Source organism: Linderina pennispora (genome assembly GCF_002104995.1).
Source record: "Linderina pennispora strain ATCC 12442 chromosome Unknown DL89scaffold_37, whole genome shotgun sequence".
In the NCBI taxonomy this organism is placed as follows: domain Eukaryota; kingdom Fungi; phylum Kickxellomycota; class Kickxellomycetes; order Kickxellales; family Kickxellaceae; genus Linderina; species Linderina pennispora.
In genome coordinates this window covers 45,058-67,920 of record NW_024468285.1, presented here as the reverse complement: position 1 = coordinate 67,920, position 22,863 = coordinate 45,058, and the positions used below count along the sequence as shown (strand labels likewise).

General features: G+C 52.5%; 4 protein-coding genes and 1 non-coding gene across 5 annotated transcripts; 2 read left to right on the top strand and 3 right to left on the bottom strand.

Moving 5' to 3' along the window:
• Window positions 1-679: 679 nt before the first annotated feature.
• Window positions 680-1,027, bottom strand: DL89DRAFT_118853 (uncharacterized protein). Its single transcript, XM_040883175.1, has one exon. It carries the CDS (start codon window positions 956-958, stop codon window positions 734-736), a length of 225 nt encoding a protein of 74 aa, XP_040739584.1. The 5' UTR covers window positions 959-1,027; the 3' UTR covers window positions 680-733.
• A 7,087-nt stretch (window positions 1,028-8,114) lies between these two features.
• DL89DRAFT_271159 (uncharacterized protein) lies at window positions 8,115-9,506 on the bottom strand. The gene has a single exon (XM_040888870.1). It carries the CDS (start codon window positions 9,229-9,231, stop codon window positions 8,224-8,226), a length of 1,008 nt encoding a protein of 335 aa, XP_040739583.1. The 5' UTR covers window positions 9,232-9,506; the 3' UTR covers window positions 8,115-8,223.
• Window positions 9,507-10,160: 654 nt separating this feature from the next.
• DL89DRAFT_271158 (uncharacterized protein) lies at window positions 10,161-11,922 on the top strand. Its single transcript, XM_040888869.1, has 3 exons — window positions 10,161-10,348; window positions 10,386-11,179; window positions 11,223-11,922. Exons 1-3 carry the CDS (start codon window positions 10,166-10,168, stop codon window positions 11,896-11,898), a joined length of 1,653 nt encoding a protein of 550 aa, XP_040739582.1. The 5' UTR covers window positions 10,161-10,165; the 3' UTR covers window positions 11,899-11,922.
• Window positions 11,923-12,193: 271 nt separating this feature from the next.
• On the bottom strand, window positions 12,194-12,276 carry DL89DRAFT_t164. The gene has a single exon. It is a non-coding gene; the product is annotated as a tRNA-Leu (tRNA).
• Window positions 12,277-19,306: 7,030 nt separating this feature from the next.
• On the top strand, window positions 19,307-19,703 carry DL89DRAFT_118764 (uncharacterized protein). Its single transcript, XM_040883174.1, has one exon. The coding sequence runs from the start codon at window positions 19,366-19,368 to the stop codon at window positions 19,609-19,611; it is 246 nt and encodes an 81-aa protein (XP_040739581.1). The 5' UTR covers window positions 19,307-19,365; the 3' UTR covers window positions 19,612-19,703.
• Window positions 19,704-22,863: the final 3,160 nt, after the last annotated feature.

The following is a 22,863-nucleotide window of genomic DNA, read 5'->3' as shown; positions in this document are numbered from 1 at the left end:
GCACCCGTTCTTGGGATCTGTCACGATCAAGCCCCGACGCCGCCACACCAGCAATGCTGTAACAAGCTACGAGCCACCGTTGGCAGGGGCCCATGCTGACAGCGAGTGCGTCGGTGTGCCAGTATGCCGCCTGCTGAATACCACAAAGGCAAGTTCACGCATCATGGCTCTGTCCCAGGACGATGGGCTGTGTGTGGCCTGTGCCAGTCGCACTACCGCATCTCCACTCCACGACGACGAAGACATTGGGGGTGGGGACATTGTGGAAAGTGCCCGCATGTCAAAAGCTTGTGCTGGGCAGTCTGTGTGCTCGACCAAGGTCTCTTCACCCACTGCATCTAAATCGCCGTCGCCTTCCGGCTCCGTTTCCTCGACAGTACGGGATGAGGGCATTTTCAAAAACTCGGCTGTGTGTGAGATACATGTGTGGGAGCGGGAGATGCACTCGAAGCTGTCGCGCACATCCCGCGGTGGATACGACCGTATGGATGACGACAGGCACCACTATGGCGGTGGGTATTCCAGCAGCAACAATGCCTGCGATGACGAGGTGTCTCACTTCTACTCGGCCAAAACCGGCTACGGTGACAACGACGACGACCTGACCAACTACTACTACTGCTGAGATTTCCTAGTTCCTTGCACATTTTTACCTTTTGATAAACACGAATTGTGTCAACTCGGCTAAGCGTTGCGAAGCGGCAAGAACCGCACAGCACCAGCTGGGTAGGAGCTAATCCTTGTTGCAGGAGCCGCTACTTAAAAGCGAATCCTCATAAAAAGAGTAATTACTGCCAAAATATACCGGCTTATTCGGCGCGGTGAGGCACTGTCTCTGGCCATCAGAGACATTGATGGATAGCTCTTGTTCGCTGCCGACAAGCCAACTGACAGCAGGTTGTCGCTGGAACTGGTCTTGATGGCATATGGCTACAACCTCGCCCCTGCAACTATACATAGATGTGCTTCCGAATTCCAGCTACATCCTTGATTGATCAAGAAATCCGAACATTTACTGATCTTGGTCGTTTGGCCGTGTGCCTGAACCAGGTGGTGCTGAGAAAGAAAATTTTGCGGGCATGGGCTAGGACAGCAAAAAAATATCAGAGGGCAGATTTCAATCTCTTTCATCATTTCAGTCCTAGATTATACCGTCGCATAACTAGTTTACAGATATCGAAAGAATGGCAGGATTCACTATCGCCAATCTGCCAGCCAGCGAGGCTGACATCGACTTCAGCGATCTGGAAAAGGAGTTTGTCGTCCCCGAGCAGGAGGAGACGCTTGAGAATGTCGTGGTGGTGGACAATCTGCCTGTGGTGGACGAGAGCAAGGAGGAGAAGCTGATTGCTGTGCTCAAGAAGCTGTTCAAGAAGCAGGCGGGCGCAGTCAAGGACAACGGCATCCACATGCCGCACGAAGAGGTCAAGGGCAAGAACAAGACCAAGGGCTTTGCCTTCGTCGAGTTCGAGACCGCCGAGTCGGCGCAGAATGCAATCCGCAACCTCAGCGGCTTCAAGCTCGACAAGACCCACGTTCTGGTGGTCAACCCGTTCATGGACATTGAGAAGTACAGCGAGGTCGACGAGAAGTACCAGGACCCGCCCGAGGAGCCGTTCGTGGAGAAGGAGCACCTGAAGTCGTGGCTTGGCGACGAGTTTGCTCGCGACGAGTTTGCCATGTACGCCGACCAGGATCTGTCGGTGCTGTGGAACGAGAAGACGCAGCCGGCCGAGAAGATTATCTCGCGGTCGAACTGGACCGAGACGTACGTGCAGTGGTCGCCGCTGGGCTCGTACATGTGCACGTTCCACCGCCAGGGTCTGGTGCTGTGGGGTGGTCCCTCGTGGAAGAAGCTGATGCGCTTCGTGCACCTGAGCGTCAAGCTCGCAGACTTTAGCCCGAACGAGCGGTACCTTGTCACGTGGTCCAACGAGCCCATCAACGTCGAGACCGTCAACCAGCTGCTGGGCGCCGGCAACGAGCACCAGAACCCGTATACGGAGGCCGACGAGGGCAACACGTTCTGCGTGTGGGATGCGCACACTGGTGCGCTGCTGCGCTCGTTTGCACCGCAAAAGACTGACGACGGCAAGGCCGCCAAGGTCAGCTGGCCGCACTTCAAGTGGTCGCCCAGCGAGAAGTACTTTGCGCGCATGTCGCAGGGCTCGCATGTGGCCATCTACGAGGCCCCCTCGATGGGCCTGCTCGACAAGAAGTCGATCAAGGTCCCGGGCATCCAGGACTTTGCGTGGTGCCCGCGCACCAAGCCCGGCAAGCCTGAGCTGATGGCATACTGGACGCCCGAGGAGGGCAACCTGCCGGCCCGCGTTAGCCTGATCAGCGTGCCCGACAAGGCCCTGGTCCGCACCAAGAACCTGTTCAGTGTGTCCAATGCATCGCTGCACTGGCATCCCGAGGGCAAGATGCTGTGTGTGCGCGTGCAGCGCTACACCAAGTCCAAGAAGTCGCAGTTCACCAACCTCGAGATCTTCCGCACCAGCGAGCGCGACGTGCCTGTCGACGTCATCGAGCTCAAGGACTGTGCTGTGGCCTTCGACTGGGAGCCGACCTCGGAGAACTTCCGCTTCGCTGTTATCCACACCGACGACCCGACCCCGCCGCCCACCAACACCAGCGGCATGGCCTCGGTTGCTGCCAAGACCAGCGTCAGCTTCTACGCCTTTGAGCGCAAGGGCAAGCTGGTCAAGAAGGAGGGCTTCAAGCTGCTCAAGACGCTTGACCGCAAGAACACCACTGCCCTGCGCTGGTCGCCGCGCGGTCGCCACATCGTGCTGGCCACGCTGCGCACCACCACTGCGTGGGATCTCGAGTTCTACGACGTCGAGTTTGACCAGGCTGCCGCCAACAAGAGCGGTGTGGCTGGCGATGCCATCTCTCAGCTGGGCGCTGCGGAGCACTACGGTGTGACCGATCTCGACTGGGACCCGACTGGCCGCTACGTGATCACGTCGGCGTCGTCGTGGAGGCACACGATGGAGAACGGCTACATCCTGTGGGACTTCAAGGGCCAGCAGCTGCGCAAGGAGGTCGTCGAGCGCTTCAAGCAGATCCTGTGGCGCCCGCGCCCCAAGACCCTGCTGTCCGACGACAAGAAGCGCGAGATCCGCAAGAACCTCAAGAACTACTCAACCGAGTTCGACGAGCAGGACGAGCGCAAGCTGCACGCTGCCGACGCCGAGCTTATCTCCCAGCGCCGCCGCCTTATCAGCGAGTGGGACACCTGGCGCGAGAGCGTCGAGGCCCAGCTTGCCAAGGAGACCGAGGAGGCCCTTGCCAACGGCTACAAGCTGCCCCTGGCCGCCGGCGAGGACGACCAGGTTGTCGAGGAGATTGTCGAGGAGATTGTCGACGAGAAGGAGGAGGTTGTCGCCTAGTCGCTTTGTTCCCGGATTCAATGCAATACATGCGGACAGCTTTGCCCGTAATACATTATATGCCATGTCGTATATGCACTCCACATGTACAGGGTATGTTTTTTTCCACATTGCTGGAATTTGTTCAACACAAGCAAGGAGGGCATGGTGTGCCATGGGAGCTACGAAAAAGATCTTTAACGGCTGGTAGCGTGGACCTTGGTCGAGGCACCGCGAGCCTGCTGCTTGCTGTACTTCTGGTCAGCAGTGGGGTTCTACAAAAAGGAATGCAGCAAGTGTCAACGTTAGCAGTATTGTCCACACCGTCTTTTGGGAACATCAGACACCAGCCATGTTGTGTTCAGCATCTTACCTTGGCGCGCTCAGCCTTCCTCTTGGCAGCCTCGTTCTTGCGCTGCTCCTTAGCCTTCTTGACGGCCTCGGCGCGAGCAGCCGAGCGGACCTCGGTCTTCTCGTTACGGCGGGCGTTGATGGCCTCCCACGAGGTGCCGACGATAGCACGGTTGTACTTGACAGCGCGGCGGGTGCGCTTCTTGGCGACCTCCTCGCTGATGCCCTTGCGGTGCATCTTACGGAAGACAACGGTCCACGCGATCTTGCGCGGGTTCTTCGCCTGGCGGAACAGCGACTCGGTCTTCGAGTTCAGGAAGTGGAAGGTCCGGCTGTCGCCACGGATGAAGGTGCGACCGCGGCTGGGGTAGATCTTGTACCCGGAGAAGGAGCAAATCTCGAGCCTACAAAAAGTTAACAGCAATTCGTTTATAAGCGCCCGTGTATGCCTATCTATTCGCTGGCAGAAATGCACGTCTCACGGCGCTGGTCCTGCTGCCTAGCTGCTGCGGGAATTGCTCGCTGAAATCGGAAGGTGCTGCGAAATGGGAGGGTGTGCATTTCCGTGCTGAGCGCCAATTCCGAACATCAGAATGCGTCGGGTTTGCTAATTTCAAGCTGCCAATTTCTCACTCGGCCTCTCATTCCTGAAATGCTCTGCCCTCCCGTAATTCGGCGGCACCACTCCTGCTCTCGAGCAGTACGACCCCATCCACTCGCGGATCCGCATTATTTTCCCTAGCAGCGGCGTATCCATCATCATCGAAAACGTACTTCATAGTGTTGGATTATTCGAAGAGTCGACTTTTTGAAGAGAAAGGTCCCGTCTGGCTGTGCAGCTATTTCGTGCAAGTATGCGCCTGGTGCCAGCAGCCAAACTGCTGCCTGTTCGCTGTGTCTCTGCGAAATTGCGTGTGCTAGATCAAGATCAGCTGATTGCATGATACTGATTTTGGGTGTTGCGCGGCTGGACTGCATTGCCGATTTGTGTAGCTGGCGGGTGCATGACGATGGCAGAACTGGCTGCGCTACTACGCGGGTCTTGAATGCATCTGCACGTGTGAATTTTTTGGTGCCTCCGAGATAAGCACTGGATAGCGAATTCCGTGGGAATGGCCAGTGCGGGACAAGGGGAATATGCCTGACAAGCATCGCTGAACGCACTCCTTCGCCTCTGCATCGCCTTTGCTCCTTTGGCATACCTCTTTTATTCTCAAACTCTTGCAACCATCGCTTTAACTCTCAACCGATTGCCATGTTCCGCTCTATCGTCTCGTCCCCGCTCACCCGGAAGGCCGCTGTGGCGTCGACTGCCATGCGTGCTGCTCGCACCATGCGTTTTGGTAAGGACCAAAGGGGGCTATATCCGTTAAGCAACAGCTGATATTAGGGTTTACTGCACGCCCGTCTCTCTCTTTTGACGTCAGTTCTACACGCCTCGGACGGTACTTGTGCTAATCAACATGACAATGCTTGCTGAACCTACACGCACATCTCCTGTAGTGTCGACCGAGGCTCCAGCCTACAACATGATCAAGACTGAGACGCAAGGTCGTGTCGCGATCATCACGCTGAACCGGCCAAAGGCCCTGAACGCCCTGTGCAGCGAGCTGTTTCACGAGATCAACGACGCGCTGGCCCGCTTTGATAACGACTCCGGCATCGGCGCCATTGTCCTGACAGGCAGCGAGCGTGCATTTGCTGCGGGCGCCGACATCAAGGAAATGAAGGACACCGAGTTCATTGACAACTACAAGTCCAACTTCCTCGGCCACTGGGTCGAGCAGATCAACAAGCTGCGCAAGCCCCTGCTGGCCGCAGTCAACGGATATGCGCTTGGTGGCGGCTGCGAGCTAGCCATGATGTGCGACATCATCTACGCCGGCGAGAAGGCCGTGTTTGGCCAGCCCGAGATTAACCTTGGCACCATTCCGGGTGCTGGCGGCACTCAGCGCCTGACTCGCGCTGTGGGCAAGTCAAAGGCCATGGAGATGATCCTGGCGGGCTCGGTCAACTTGGATGCCCAGGAGGCGAAGACTCTGGGACTGGTTAGCGCCGTGTTCCCGCCTGAGACCCTGCTGCAGGAGACTATTAAGACTGCAACCAAGATTGCGTCCAAGGGCGCTGTCTCGGTGCAGATGGCCAAGGAGGCTGTCAACCAGGCGTACGAGCTTAACCTTTCGTCGGGTCTGCACTTTGAGCGTCGTCTGTTCCAGGCCACATTTGCCACTAAGGACCAGAAGGAGGGCATGGGTGCGTTTGCCGAGAAGCGCAAGCCTAACTTCACCCACGAGTAAGCATGTAATCAAAGGGGCCATGCCTGTCTTGGATAATAAATCAAGTATTGGATAGCGTGTGCCCATTTCACAAACTAGCGCCGGCTTATCCGATGCTGTGTATGGAAACAAGAGACTGGACGCACTTATCCACATACGTGCTATGCCCAGGGGTTTCTTCCTTTGGACCACCACACAGCACACCGCAGAGTCGGCTACACAAATGAAGTCTCTCAGCTATATCTGGAACGCAAGATCCAGTACAAGGTTTATGAAACCAAGGAAGTAGAGAACGATTCTTGCGCAGTGAGCATTGGCAAGAGTGTAATGAAGCTTAGTATGAGTGTAGCTCTCCTCAGTAACAACAAAATATATGCAGGGCAGAGACAAGCACAACTAGATCGATTAACATTTTATCGGACTACATAGCTAAGCGCATGGAATGTCGGTGCCGAGCCAAAGAATGCGAATACATGTGAAGTGTGTATTACTAAATACAGGCGGATACTCGGCCATTCCGAACACCGCCTTTTTGCACCCCCTTATCTTTAACGATTTGTCATCAGCAGAACATCTTGCCTGCTATTCGCTTCAAGTGTTGTTGAACTATTTCATTTTATAACATCAGTCACTCCTGACATGTATCTAAATGCATCCATTTGTAATGAATATTTAAACCACCATCACATCATCTAAAGACCAGACACCTCACATAACCAAGATTATAATTCGAAGTTGAGCACCGAATATGACATCTGAAAACTCTATCACTCGCGTCCTGGCCAACAAGTACTCACCTAGCGGCGCCCCGAGCCTCGACAACTTCAAGGTCGTGTCCGCCCCGGCCCCCACTAAGGACTCGCTTAAGGAGAACCAGGTTTTGGTCCGCAATCTCTATCTTTCTGTTGATCCGTGCCAGCGTGGCCGTCTGAGCGGCGCTACAAACAGCTTCGTCCCCCGCTATGAGCTTAATGAGCCGATTTCCAACTTTGGTGTCGCTGTTGTGGAGGCATCAACCAACACTGGCATTGCTGAAGGCGACATTGTTGCTGTCCCGAACGCGAGCTGGGAGACCAAGTCAGTTGTGAATGCAGGTAATTTGCGCAAACTTCCCCACAGTACTATTGACGATGCCCGCGACTTTATTACAGTCTTCGGTATGGCATCATTCACTGCCTTTGTCGGTCTGACCACGATTGGTAAGCCAAAGGCTGGTGAGACTATCCTCGTTTCTTCAGCGTCGGGTGCTGTTGGCCAGATTGTCGTTCAGCTTGCCAAAGCTCGTGGTCTGCGGGTTGTTGGTGTTGCTGGCTCAGAGGACAAGGTCGAACTTGTCAAGAGCATTGGAGCCGACGCTGCCTTCAACTACAAGACATGCGGAACCTTCACCGAGGCAATCAAGCAGGCTGCTCCTGAGGGCATTGACATCTACTTTGACAACGTCGGTGGTGAGTTCCTCGATGCTGCTCTGGCTAACATCAATACTGGTGCTCGCATTATCTCCTGTGGTATGATTTCCCAGTACAACGTCAAGTCGGCTGATGAGGCATACGGCCTCAAGAACACTTTCAACATCCTGACCAAAACTGCTACTTTCCAGGGTATACTTGTTGGCAAGTATTATGGAACATCAGTCGAAAGCGATTTTGTCACTGAAGTTGGCAAACTGTACAAGGAGGGTAAGCTTCAGTACCGCATCGATGAGACCACTGGTCTGGAGAACGCTCCTCAGGCAGTTCTGAACCTGTTTGACGGCAAGAACTTCGGCAAGAGCGTTGTCAAGGTGTAGAACGGTGTTTCATGATTCCTGAATAAGACACACTACCATTAACATACCGCTTCAGCGATGGCACAAAAGTGCGACATTGATATTGAGGCATTCACATTCCAGGCATTGGATATGTAAGCTGCGTTATTATCCTCCAGGCTTTAATGGCATTGCTACTGTATCCAAATTTCTGCGGCTACCTTTGCTGTTTTGATTCATCGTTATAAGGAATACCTTGAATGTGTTGGTTTGTTGGTGTGCGTAGAGATTTCCTCAGGGGGCTTACGCTGTAAACGACGTCTATCATATAACCTTCCTCACTTTCTTAGAGTTCAGCTGAGTAGAAGGTATGTTTTATTTATACCTTGATGAGCTGAAGTCGCACTGCACCATAAAGGCGCTGTTCATACCAATTACCATGGAGTGCAATGCATCCTACCGATGCCTTAACCTATTCATAGATAGCAAAATCCGATGTGTCCCACCTGGTCAGGAGGATGTCCGCGCCGTCATAATTGATTTGAAGACGGTCGGATCGTTCGGGCAGCTCTGGGGAGACAACTATGCTACCATCTTTATCATCAGGGCAGTGTAGATACTGCCCATTGTAATTCAGGTACATAATGCCTTCGATTGTCTCGCAGGTGAATAGAGTGTCAAGGATTGGCCCAGCCATGAGTTCGCCTTCGTATATCTCGAGAGCATATGTATCAAACTCGCGTTCGTCATCGTCATCGAATTTGACAACCAATGAAAACTCCTCGCCATCATGAACCTCGGCGCCATTAATGTCCCTTAGCTTGAATCCTCCGTCTGGCAGGCGCTTGAATATCTGGCGTTCCTCAAACAGTCTGTCTTCATCCTTGAACCTTTCAATCGCGTCAACGCCCTTCCTCACTGCCGGTAAGAACGCGAATTTGAGGGTGCGTGGGAAAGTGTAGCTGCTCTGTGGATTATTGGCATCGAAGCACTGCTCGACTCCATCCCCATACACAACAAAGAAATGGTTGCAGCAGCCATCTGCAGCCCTTGTTGTCGCTGCAAACCTCGCAATGTCCTTCTCGTTGTAATATATCAAGACCGTGTTGCATTCTGATTGGTCCTCGATCAGAATATCGCTGGACTTTTCGTGAATAAAGTAGATAGCTGGTGGCTCGGGATTGAAAGTCAGGCCATTACGCACCTGAAAACAACACCACATACCAGGGCGCTCAGGGTAGTACCGCATCATCATTGTGATATAGTTCCGGGAGATATAGTCACACTTTAATGGGCCACCATTGACATTGTAGACTGTGAAGTAATCTTTCTCTAGCACGATGAACGGTGATTTGTGCGCTCGCTGCTGTTGGATGGCCTGTTTCTCGCTGTTAATATCGATGAATGGCACCCTCATGTCAACAATGCAAGGACGGATGGCACTGCGATCAACGTGGGCCGGGAGGTAAGTTGAAACCATGGCAAGGCTATAGGAAAACGAAGTTGCAACAAAAATAATGAACAAATCTGTGAGAGTAAGCGACAGCCCCCGGTCTTTTATAATCGACGCGAGCGGTGGAATGGCTGCGGAGGATGTCCCTGCCGAGTGGTGTTTCACTTTGGGACTTACAAACTATTTTGATTCCAAGAAGATTGCCAAACCCGGTTGCTGTGTTGAGCGCCGATTTTCTAGCTGTCGCAGTACAGAGACGGGCCATTTTGATAGACTCCATTTGTAGTAGTTCTATATTTTGCAATACCACCAACAGGTGGTGCCGTGGTGGTATATGTCTATAGACAGAGCACAGTCGGTACCTGAAAGCCGATGGCCACATAGCTCAGACATGAATGTCGGAATGACGTACGATTGTTACAAGTAGATATAGCCAGCGGAGCCTGTGTTGACTGCAAGAGCACCAGTGCACTACTTAACTCTGCTGATTTTCACATAAAAATGACACGCATCTATGGCTGTCCAGGTGGCAGAGACAGGATACCTTAAGCCTTTCCTTCACCAAAAAGCCAAATAAGGATAATTGGATCAAATCTGATTCCCATTCTATTGCCCAGCCATGAACACAGCAGGTACTGCAGCACGTTCACAATCTTTTCTAGCCTACAAAGACCCACATGGCTCGACTCGGTGCTGCACACGTGCATGACGGGATAAAAGCTGGCTCCCACGGCACTGTTTTCTCGATGGCCATAGGGTTAGACGTTACGTCTCCAGGACCTTCTGTGCATTTTTGTTTCATCCAGATACGTGTCTTAGTAAGGAAGATGTGTGTCGCTGCAATACCCAGGGGACAACACAGCCCTCACCCAGCGCTACAGAACAAGTATAAAAACCCAAGTGGTCGCCATGGCGTACACTGGAATCATCCAATCCTCCTCCGCTCCAATCCCTCCCAAAGATGCCTACTCACACCCTTAACGAGCTGCCTGCCAACATTCTTACCAGAATAATAGCTTTCTTGTGCCAGGACATAATCCACGAGCATGCTGTCCTCGCTGATTACTGGGAGGCAATGCGCATCGCCACCGTCTGCCGCCACTGGAAGTCTTGTATGCCACCACATGCCTATCGGTTTGTTTTTGTCCAGCGAAACGATTATACGCACCCATCCTGAGCAGCGCAGCAAGGATGTCGGGCAGGTAGTGTGGGTTTCCAACATCACATCGCTCCTCTGTCAGCAAAACCCACACTTGCCAGCCATTCTGCGTGTCATCATGAGCGACGACTACACTGGACCCCTCCGACTCACAACCGCACTTGGTGCCCTTGGTCTCACATCACCACCCTGGGATAGGCTGAACACGATCCAATTCTATGGCAAAGGCATTTTAAGGTCGGGAACAGACTGTCACACTCTGGACATGCAGAAAGATGCCAATGCCTTTTTCGATTTCATTCGGCACAGCTACCAAACCCTGAAAGCAATTGGGCTACATGCAGCTATTCCCCCGCACACCGATGATACTCTGGGAGCCCCTCCCTCTCCTACTACACCCGAGCCATTCAACTATACCATATCACCACACTACCAGACGCTGCTCTCGAGATTTGCTCGCCGCCTTTCCTCTCTCCAGTGTTTCCAGCCAACGACTTTGACATTCCACGCGCCAGCAACTCTTATGCTGGCTTCACTTGAGCTTGACGAGAGCTGCTTCCGGGTTCTTGCACCTGAGGTATACTTTGAGTGTTTGAATCTTCGGAAGCTGAGACTGCTTAATATAGAGAACGAGGTGCCGGTGGGAATCTTTAAACATGGCTTTGCTTGGACGGGCCCTCTCAGCCGACTCACTGAACTCCAGCTCCACTTTAAGAGCGGGTCTGATTCTCAGCAGCAAACCCTGGCCCTTCCTGCCCATCTCTTGCGTACATTTCCAAAACTCTCAAAGCTGCTGGTTAGCCAATCCACCGGTGTGTATCGGGATGCATACTCCTCATTCCAAAACGCGCCCGCTGAGGCTGCTGCAGATCAACGAGAACCACCGTAAACTCGCCCAGATCGACACTGGCATTATTCGCAACATTAGCTGCCTTCACCTAAAGACTATTTTACCTGGTGGGGGTAGCAAGGTGAATGATCCTGCACACTTTGTCACCCGGTTCTATCTAGCTGACTCCTCGGTTCGGAGAGCTCTACTTCAGACCATGGTGCCCTTTCCAACACGCCTTTGCTGGCATAGCCTCGTATGTCTTTCGTTGGACACAGACATCGCGCCAGTGGCACTCATCAAACAGCTGCTGGGACAGTTGGTCCTACTGAAATACCTCCGAATTTCATGCACGACAATGGACCCAGATGATAGGGATTCCTACTACTGGAGAGAGAGCTACATGTCGGAGGATACTTGCGACGCTATTCCACCAACTGGTCATAACGCTATCCGGCTGGACGATCTACAAACCTCGAGCGACATCCGGACAACGAACAAGAGCTTGCAGGTTTTCGGCATGCGTGCCACAAGCCACTTCGATGAAGCAGCCATATCTAGATTGCTTCTCTCTCTTCCGGCACTCCAGCAACTTGCCGTGGATACTGAGCATGCCGATGTAATCCGGAGCAATATAGAACGGATACAGTCGGATGTTGTTGTATGCGAGTACTCAGAGATTAGCCGCTACTTTAGACTCTACTAGTGGCCTTAAACATGTGCACTGTGCTCTCTTGCCCATTTCTGAAGGCGAGCACTATGAACAAAGGTTGAGCAAAGAGCTGCCGGTGCGTAGAGGACGCAATTAATTCCGTGAAGGGGAAAGCAAAGGCGACTACTGCGCTGGTCCACTGGGATCAGCTGCCACTCAAGGCATTGCAGTAAAAAAGCAACCCACATACAAGATACCAAGGACTCTGCTCTAGAGGTGGATTCAGCATAGCGATGTTGGGTTGGGCGATCCTGCTGGTCGCAGATTGCCAAAAAGGGAGCGCAAAAGCTGAGAAGAGTGGGATTCGAACCCACGCCAGTGATACTGACTGCGACCTGAACGCAGCGCCTTAGACCGCTCGGCCATCTTCCCAATCGGCTTGCTGAGTTCTCAGAAAATGGAGCACTAATAAAATGAAAGACAAGATGTTGGTGTTGATTGCTGATATTCTCTCTCAGTATATATGCTGTCTTCTAGATGACTGTTGATGCACAGCAGGTAGTATGGAGCATTCTTAGAAGCAAGGGTGTGTGGTAGTGCAGCCAAGCGAGTCGACGTGTTTGTCATGTTCGCTAGCTGGCTTATCTTTCCAAAGCCTCTATTCATGTGGAGGGCGCTGGGTGGCTTGTTCAGAAGAAAGCTGCCAGCGAGCCACAGCTACCTGGTGTCGTCGGTGCTACACTGTTGTCTCCAGCAGAAATGACCCAGGGCCACATGCCCATGTGTGTATACTCGTGCCAACTCTACCTAAATGTCAGCAGTCCAGGTCGTGGTGAAAATAGCCATAAAAATTCTGGACCACGTACCTGTTCTGAGCTGGTCCGACGCAGAAAGAGCCTGTTCTTGCAAAACGACCCCGGCCACCGGGCTAAATAGCAATAATGCACTTTTTTGGTAACGCCTAATGCACATCAGGCAAGCCGGTGGGGAGTGCTGGTCAGCGGCAGATTGGCACTCCGAACAGTGATGCATGGCTAGCATGCAGCTCCATCACCCACCACCGCAGCTACACATTATATGGCAGCAACGGCGTCCCAAGGAAAAAGTAAATTCGGCATGTGCAGCGCCCCCGCCAGCCAATGACGGCCGCTGCAGGTGCAGCAGTGTGGGAGCCCGGCGAAGCGCTGAAAAGGGGGCAACGTGTTTCATGATTTTCGCGTTCTATTCGGCCTGCTGGGCAGCCCACCAAGAGAAAGCCTGCCCAGACGATATAAAAGGGTCGGTGTCTGGCGCTATTTTTGCCCTCCATCTCATCCCTCAAGACACAAACCACACTCTTGTTCAAACCATCTCCTTCCTTGCATCTATCAACAGCTGCCCAGCAATCTTTGTCGGTGTCCATGTCGCTACTGCCTGACAGGATGCTGTCTGACATGTCGAATGTGCGATTGTGTGCTCGAGTGCAGACGCTGCCAAGGTGTCCAGTCACACGCTCTACACTATATCACCAAAGTAGCATTTGGCAAACATGCACAGCGCCTGTCTGGTGAGTAGCGTCGTGGACCCGCAATACCTGTATATATCTTCATTAACACTCATGTAAATACAACAAATACACCTATTAATGATTGCCACCACAGCCTGAATAACGACATAGACATTTTTTACTTGTTCATGGTACTTTTGAATTTAATATTAAAAATTGCATGATTGAGGTTATATATCACGTATCAACTTGTTCAAGCACTGGCCTTGCAACGGGTCCCTGCTACTGATCCAGAGTCTGGCTGCTAAAGGGTTTGTACTGATCTACAGCTCTCTTTATGCATGATGCACTCACAAAATAGCCATGCATGCTGACCCCAAGTAAAAACATGTGCAACCATTTTGTACTTTGTTTTCTGGTTGCAGTTTAAAATATATATCCGTACCTAGACTTAGTATATCTAGTACCAAGTCTGTTTACAGCGTCACATGTGAATGATTGTTTCTTATCTGACTGCACGTTGGGCTTGCTTGTAGACCATCTACTATATAGTTGGTGATCTACATGTTAGACAAAATGTGTTGTAATTGCTTGAATTAGCTCATGTGTAGTATATAACTGTCCAATGTTGTTTGTCGTGGAGGAATAAGGGTATATTAAGAAATGAAATGTAAGAGAATAGGCTGGCTAGAAAATACCACCCCACTTGCGGAACTTGCGCTTGGGGGCTCTTGGGTAGCTGCTGCAGACACAGGCTTCTTGAGAGGGCGCGAGCCATTATCCATAGAGAAGGACCTTATGTTCTCAAACTTGGGGACCTGGTTATTGACTTTCGAGTCCTTGTCAGCAGCTCGTGGCCTTCTACTCAAGAAACGCCTCGGCTGATATAAATCAGCGGCAGCGGCAGCACTGTTGTGGTTGTCCGAGTCATAGGTGCGAGATTGTTCATCACCATTTGCATTCAGACGAGCAAGATGCGCATCAACAGAGTGCCGGGCAGGGTAGACAGATGGCTCAGACTTGGATCTGATGATAGAAGCCAGAGGTATATCATCACCGTCGCTTTCGTTACCTTGGCCAGTCCCGGTTATGTTGTTGGTGCTGCTGTTTCTGTCAGAGTAGTGGATATACATGCCGCCTTGCTTACCAGTCGTGATCTCGAAGCTTGTCAGCGAAAAGTTCTGGATGACGTTTCCAAAGCTGAACTCTTGGCTGCTGTCTAACTCTTGGGCAAAGCCATCCAAGTCGCGGACGAATCTCAGACTGTGGATCCTTATTCCCGCCTTCCATCCTTGACTTAGTCGCTTGTTGGGTGGGCTCCTTTGCCTGGTCTCCAGTACTCGCGCACTGTTGGGTACCTGATTTGGGCTCTTTTGGTCTCATCGCGGCTCTGGTCTGCGGGGCTTTTGCAGGCACATTTGCGGGGATGGACTTGGGGCGAGCGAACGACTGAGGCTTGATTACCTTGACGCCTTGCGATGCATGCGGGCGAGATGTGGGGGGATTGTTGCTACGCGGGATGTTGTTACCGAGAGGCATGTGCTGATTTGGCGCCGTGTAGTGGCCAATCAGTGCACGCCGGGCCTCAAGCATGGTGTCAGCAGTAACGGCGGGGTAGGCTGCATCATTTGCAGTCTGTCTATGCTGCATGCTCTGCTGACTAGGGCCGGACCGGAGGGAATTGGCAGAGGGCGGGCCTGGCTGTGTGGGGGCAATGGTGTGAAGAGTTACAGACCTGCTTTCCTTTTTCAGCTCCTCCTCGCGCTCTGCCTCACGATCACGCAGAGGCTGCATCTCGATGCGGTGCTTCTTCTTGTGGCGGGGTTTGCGTGTAGGAGAGATGTCACGGCTCGAAGCTGCACTGGACTTCTGGCTGGATCGATTGCTATTCAAAGCAGTGGCTGTATCTCCCAAGTCCCAGTATGCAGCGGCATGAGGAGAGATGTCGATTGGCATTTGGTATCGCAGGCTACTATAAGCGTTGCCAGCATCAAAGGCGTCGTCGTTGGCAAACTTGGCCACATCAAGAGCCGGCTTCTTCAGGCTCGACTTGGTCGCCATTCCATGGCCAGTAGCTGGTCTACTAGCTGCCGACATGGCAAACTCGACGGAGGCATTGCTGCTGTTATCTGACTCGTAGCCAATTATCTGTGCGCTCTTGGAGTCCAAGTCATCCTCAGTTATCGAGTTGCGTGTGTTGAAGACGACAGACACAGTCTCGTTGAACCTCACTTGGCGCTTTGAAGAGGACTGGCTGTTGTTTGACAAGTCGCTCGAAGCATCGCTGGTGCCACTATCACGCACAACTGTGCGATCATCATCTGCTAGCATGGGTTGCGAGCCTGTCCTGGAGACAGTAATAACGCCCGAGTCGGACGACGATGAGCCGCTCTCGCTCTTGTTGGTGACCAGGGGAGCAGGATGAGTCGGCTGGGAACTGGCTTTATCGAAGCCAACCGGAGGAGACGCAGCATACTCAGTAGTCAAGATTGCCAGTGACGGAGCTATCATTAGACTCAGAGTCGTTGAGCGATGACGCATCGTTATCATCATCCTCAGAAGAGTCGCTCAGGTAAGGATTACTCTGCTTCTTGGTCTCCATTGCAAGCTTCACTGGGATATGAAGGTGCTTCTGGGCTGCGTCGGAATGGTGGAAAGCGGTGCTGCAGCCTGCGGCGGAAGCATCGGTCCAGGAACAGATCCTGGGCTGTCCAGGCATCATATAGTAGATACCGTTGACCTGCTGGATCTGCTGGCCGGTCATGCGAGCACAGGTAGCCTGCAGCAAACGGATCCATTGCCGGCAGTCTCTGCGGTGACATTGGAGTACCATGTGCCGGTGTCTGGTTGGCAGCAAACTGCGTGTCGTGAAGGTTCGTACCGACATTCGGCATTGAGGCATTGGCTTGCGCATTTGAATATAGAGCGTTTGCAACCAGTCCTCCACCAGATGCAACGTATCCCTGGTTTGATACTGAGTGATGGATAGCACCAGCCACATAGCCGCGGTTGATTGTGCCGTATGAGGCATGGAGGGTGTCTTGGGCAAATGCTGATTGGGCAGTAGTAAATGTGTCATTCCCCGATCCAAGCCCATTTCCGATCGTAGCGTTCATTGATGCATCCTGCTGCCAGCGGGCAATGCTTTTGGGACCTGACGTAGGACTGACAACCTGCCGGCGGTGGCGCTCCTTCATCCGCTCAAAAGCGACCTGCTGCTTGAGCTGCTCGCGACGCCGATTGCGCTGCTCGACAGCCCTGCGCTCTTCATCCTCTCGGCGACGCTCCTCATCGCGTTGAGCCTCAGACGACATACTCTCCGAATCACCCTCTGACGAGTCCCTGTCGGATACACTAGTACCGGTCTTTTCGTCAACCGATGATGCATAGTCGCTATCGCAGCGAGCATTTGCCTTGCCAGCGCCACGCTGAGTATGCTTTGTGTTGCTCTTCCCGGATTTGTCGCTGACAGGGCTCAGGAGACCACTAAGGGCTGGCGCTGCGGAGCCAGAATTGTACTTCGTCTGGCAAGATAGCGCAGTGGGTCCAGAATTGGTGGCCGTGCTGAACTGACCATCGGCTAGGGCACTGACGTTGTGCGGAGTCGCAACAGTATCGGGGGGCAGGGTACCAAACAGGTAATTATAAGTGGCATTAAACTCGCTCAAGAGATCCATACCCCCAGATGCGGTGTTGCCGGTCGGCGACAGGGCTGGCTTACTAGACCCAAAGCTGCCGCCGTATGACGCGCTTGCAGTAGCACGGACGGCAGTAGTCGGCTGGGTAGCCGGCTGGCTGGGGGCAGTGTACTCGTAAGCTAGCGTCTCGGTCAAGGTCAGAGGCGGAATGTAGACTGGGTCCTCAAAGTTGGTCAGTGCAGGAGGCGGCGGGCTGTCAGCTACATGGGTAAAAAACATTACAGCAGCCATACTTGGCCATCATTAGCAGGTGCGCTGGCAAAATACAGTGATGCGGAAATGGCACGATTCGATCATGCAGTACAGAGTCCTGCATGCATGCCCACACAATGGACCACGGTCTGTTTTCGAAACACAAACCGGCTGCGCCTCATGGATAAGAGCGACGCGTGGCTGATATGCCTGGATAGGGGGAGGGGCAGTTTCAAACCGCCGATTGTTCGAGTGCGGCTGTTTACATTTCTATGTGCTAGAAGGGCCGACAGTGTTGAACTTACCGAATGGATCAAGCTCCTTCATCTGATGCGCGAGCAGGTCAGGTGGCGGTGTCCTTATGCTGTAAAGGCTCAGACCAAGGTTGTCCAGTGGCTGCTGATTCGGCTGCTGATTCGGCTGCGGTAGCGCCGAGTTCTGGGCACGGATGTTGTTGCTCTCGCTAACACTGTTGTCGGGCGTGGGCAGGTCCTCGCAGTCATCGATGGGCTGGGCGGCGGTGCGGTGTCTCCTCTTGGCTGCTGAAGACGTACTCCTGGAGACACCCTTTTTTGACTCGGAGCGCTGCTTGATATCGCCCGATGGTGCCGAGCTTCGCTTCGCCTGACATGTCCGGTTGGCACTGACTTCGGAGTCGTTCAGCGTTCCGCTCGATGTCGTGGCCTTTGGGCGCTTGAAAATTGCTGCGATCCCCATGGCCACAGCACACAAACAGGCTAGAGCAATAAATAAGTAACTGCTGAGAAACGATAGAGGGTAGGGCGCGGGAAGTAGAAAGGGATGCCGCGTAATATAAGGAGAAAAGTAGCCGAGATAATCACCCACGGTTTATCTAGACCTTGAGGCGTGGAGTGGTAGCGAGGTGGGGGACTGAGTATGGCTAGGGCCGGATGGCAGGTGGTATTAATGCTTGACAGGCGTGCAAATGGCCTGTATGCAAGTGCGAATATGTGGGGCTGGTAATAAAAAGTGAGGGAATGGCACGTTTCGTTTGGTGCTACCTCCGCTGGCGCAGAAAGGAATCAGAATCCAAACGAGCCAAAGTGGTAAAAGCAAAACGGCTTGTTTTGGTGCTGCTAGGAGCTAGAAGACGGCGATTGTGCTAGGCGGATGCCGCTTGACTTGTTCTGCAAAGTCAAAACAGACTGCTGAATTGCGATTCTCTGCCACACCAAGGGAAAGTCAGAGCATGTAGCAAGTGCTTGACACTAGCGCAGGCAGTATAGTCAATTGGAGCTGAATTGGTGGGCGCCAAAGAGTTCGATGTATGAATGGCCGTGTGAGCTGAGATACGCTATTATTTGCCGGTAATTTGCGGCTCCGACAAAAAGCGCTGACAAAATAGAAAAGAAATGTTTTCGTGATATAGAAATTGCGACAATTAGGTGGTGAGCTAGGCCTGCTGCGAAAGCACAACAAGCAGTAGGGGATATGGACGCAGCGGGGAGGGTAGGGAGGGGAGGGGAAGGGGAACTGAAATGCGCGAAATGGCGTGGAGCGATAGAAGGAAGGAATGGCTCAGAGTCTAGTAGTTCAGCAGCAGCAGCTGGCCTTGTCGCCAGACACCATCGCTTAAATAGGGCAAGGCTGTCAATCGAAATTGACTGTAACGAAGCGGTAACTGCTCAACAAGCAATTAATGGACACCAACTGGCTTCTCACCCCCGCCTTTTCTGCTTCCTCTTCTAGTGTATGTCAGGGATCACAGTAGCGGCTGCTGGGCGAGCGAATACTGCTAGGCAGGAACGGTGGGTGCTTGGGCGTTTTGTTCACAGGGGCTTGGGATATGAAGACGGCTGCTTCACTGGGAAATAAAAACACATACACAAACATGCACCATGATCGTCTCCGGCAGACGCAGAAGCCGTTGCTGCTGCATGCATGCGCGGAGCATTCCGCACGCTGGCAACCCATGTATGGAATATGGACCACATTGTCCATCTCTCCATTGTCCTGCGTGATATGAGGTTCCGCCTCTTTTCCTATTTACGTCAGCCAGCGCGGCCCGGGTCCAGTGATGGGCCCGTTAAGCGAGACAAACAGGGAAAAGTATTCGCCGACGCATCTTGTTTGCGACCGACCGACTAGTATAGTGCCAGCCCAGGACATAATATCAAGGGATGGATGGCCAGGGCATTGTACACGCTGCTTCCGTGCGTTATCGCCAGCACCCTTCAGCAGCCATCCGGCCTTTGTTATTTGAAAGCGTACATTTCAACCGCAACGAGACCACTGGCAAGTGGCCGTGCTATAGAAATGTGGCCCTTTGATAATAGCGTATCCCAAGAATCTGTTTGCCTGAGGTGTGTAAAACATCCGAACGTGCTGTTCAGCTTCGCCACAGCGCCTGTGCTCGTGCCCTGGATCTAAGGCTTACAGCTGGTATGGCGCGAGACGTAAAGCTAAATTGCTACTCTTTTACTACATTATCGTGTTTTTATCCAAGAGAACTATTGGAAGAAATAAACATCTATATGGTACCAGAAGGACAACTAAGAACACAACAAAACAAACGTCAAGTGGGAAGAGGGAAGTAACAATTTTTATTGTGAGCATCAGTGTGGGAGCTCGCAGAGCTGTGGCTGCTGTGTCTGCTGGGGTGGTTGCTGCTGCTTCAACTGAGGGTCAACACACAAACTAGCGCTGCCGTTGCTGCTGCTGTCGCCCAAGAAGGAGCCGTTTCCAGCAGCCCCATTGACATTGGCGTCGCTACCGACCATCAGGGGCCCAACTCCATTGACTGTCCCCACTGGCGATACGACCGAGCCGATACCAGGTACATGGCCAATTGCACCCAGGCCACCAATACCTGTAGCAGCTGCAGCGACTGCGGCAGCCGCACTGATACTGCTTCGACTGCCATTGCTGGCCGCGTCTTGATTGACCAGATACCGGACAAATTCCTCCATCAATTGGTCCTGCGTCTGCATGTTTTTCTTGAGGCCGTTGAGCTCGTCAATCATAGCCTGCTGCTGCTTGCCCAGCTGGTGCATATACATGGTGACCTCGGCGTGCGCATGTGTGAGCAGGTGTATTTGACTCTGCAGATCCTCGGTGATAACGCGGAACTCGCCGTCAGCATGCCGTCCATTGACCAGCCCTCCGAGCGACTTTGTCTTGGGTGGGATCTTTCGCTTGATTTTCTCGAGCAGATCTGGACGGTTGTGCTGGAAATTCGGGTGCTTGAACTCCCAGGCCTACAAAACAAACGGCAAGTCACGGTACCAGCAGTCCTTTACTATACGCTCCGAGATGTTTTGCTAATACCTGACAGCATATGGCCTCATATTTACCTCGTCGCCGTACCGCTTGTTTTCCTCTGTGACCTTGACCTTGTGAAAATCGTACTTGTTTAGTTGCCGGACAAAGCTCGCAAAGTTGTTGTGCTTAAAGTGCTGCGGGAGGACAAACTTTGAGAACTCGTTTGGATCTTTGACCACAAAGCTATCCCCCTCGTACCCCCAGCACACAATATCGCGGTGTGCTTCATCCTCGAGCATTCTAAAGGTGGCAGCCAAAAGCAATGGACAACAGCACAGAGCATGCTCCTAGGTATTAGCATTATTCTCGAAATCAATCATTGTCTGGCGATATTCCATACTGCTACTTGCCTAAACAGCTTCTTGACAAAGTCAGGCACGCCCGTCGACATGGCGAACATATCAAACTTGTCATCGACAGCAGACTGCATATCGGCTTGGATAGACTGAGACAGATCGGTGCTCATTCGTTCTCTGCTTTCACAGGGTGCAACCCTCAGATATGGTCAAAATAGAGGCTCGCCGTTTGTAAGCGTCGGTAAGGAGTATCGGCGCAGATTCGGCAAATTTCTAAAGTGTTGGCCGGCGATGGTGAGGATGGTTAGTTAGCCCTATGCTGTCTAATTCTGCAGTTTGCTACTGTTACAATTCCGGAAAACCCAAAGTGGAAAAGGGGGAAGAAATGGCTGGGATGGGAGCAGCTAAGAAAATCTGGCGAGAGAGAGCCTATATCTACTGACCAAAAATGCGGGGGATGAAGAGTAGGAGAAAGAGGATAAGGGAGAATGGCAGACACTACGTACAAACACCCGACCTAATATGCAAGCACTGGTAGAGAGAAAAATATAGAGGTATGTGGGATAAATGCTCCCGTGTGCACTGGAGGAATAGCTGTACAGCAGGTCTGAAAATTGTATATAGTCATGTTCTGGCTGGCTTGCCACACGCTGTAGTATAAATTGCAAAATTGGCACAGGGTGCTGCAGAGGCACAAGGAGAAGACTATGCTTGTAGGGCGGCATCAGTCAATCCGAATATTGCACATGGCTCCTATATTGCAAATTCCTCGTTTCGCAGCATATTTGCCCCTCCCCACCTCTTTTCTGTGGTACACAGACGCAACAGAAAAAGCAATCCGCTATCCATATGTGCCCACTCCCCCCATCCAAATAAATTACCCGCATATTAGGTCGATCAAGCAAATTCTGCGATCAGGATGGTCTAGGTTGATATGGGGCAGCGTGGAGAGAAGCGAAATTGCACAGAAACTACAAATCCACAGAAAAATGCAGGCGTACCTTCTTTTTGCTGCTGCTGTGCCAGAGATGGGAGTGCGAGTATAAGAATGGACCCTGGCGCGTGTGTCTAGATTTCATTACTGGTATACAGAATCCCTTTTTATGCATATTGCAGCGCGGACACCACCCTGGCAACAGCTACAACATCAACAAAGTCTCCAAAAACAGGTCTAGACCAGCATAATGAAGAGGAACGAAGCGCTGGTTTCGCATTAAGATGCCAGTTGGAAAGCAGATGATATTGCCAATAGTGAATATCACAAAGGGGTTTACTTGACACGCAGCACTGCGCGGGTATTAACCAGGAACTCAAACAGTGGCTGTCGAAGCAGGGTTCCGTCGATTGGGCTAGGGATCGGGGCGGTCGAATTCTGGAAGTTGCTGATCGCCTCTGACGTTGAAAGATCAGCGTTGAACTTGGCGAACGTCGCCGACAGCCGCTCAGCAAACGTAGTCGAGTCGCTCTGTGTGAGGAGCTCATTGAAGCACTGCTGCAGGTGCGCAGGCTCAATCAGACTAAGCGTGACGAGGGCTGTACCCGCCGACTCAACAAGGTCGGAGTCGAATGGGGAGAACAGCAGAGCCTTAAGCAGCTTGCCCAACATCCGCGCCACCCCCTCACGCAGCAGTAGCTGCAGATCCATAGGTATGCTGCTGAGATCGGCTAGCTTGATAAACGCACCCAGCTTGCTGATTGTCTCGTAGGTGCGGCTACCGACATCATACACATCGTGGTCAATGCCCTCAATCAGCATGTTCAGCACTGCCTTCCAGCTCTCGACAGGCAGCCAGCGGATCAGTGACGGAGTCCGGTACTGGATCAGCTCGGACAGTAGCTGCATGTAAGAGCGCATCACGTTTGGTGCCAGCAGCTGCGATGGCGTTGTGGTTACATGCACGCAAAAGAGACCAAACATCTCGGTCTCACCATAGTCATCAGATACCTCATTGTCTATGTTGCGGCTCGCCTCGTCGGGAGCGAACCCAATCTCGTTGCGCACCAAGTTGGACACGACTGTCATCAGCGCAGATACCTCCAGCATCGCTTCGACATCGGCGCCAAC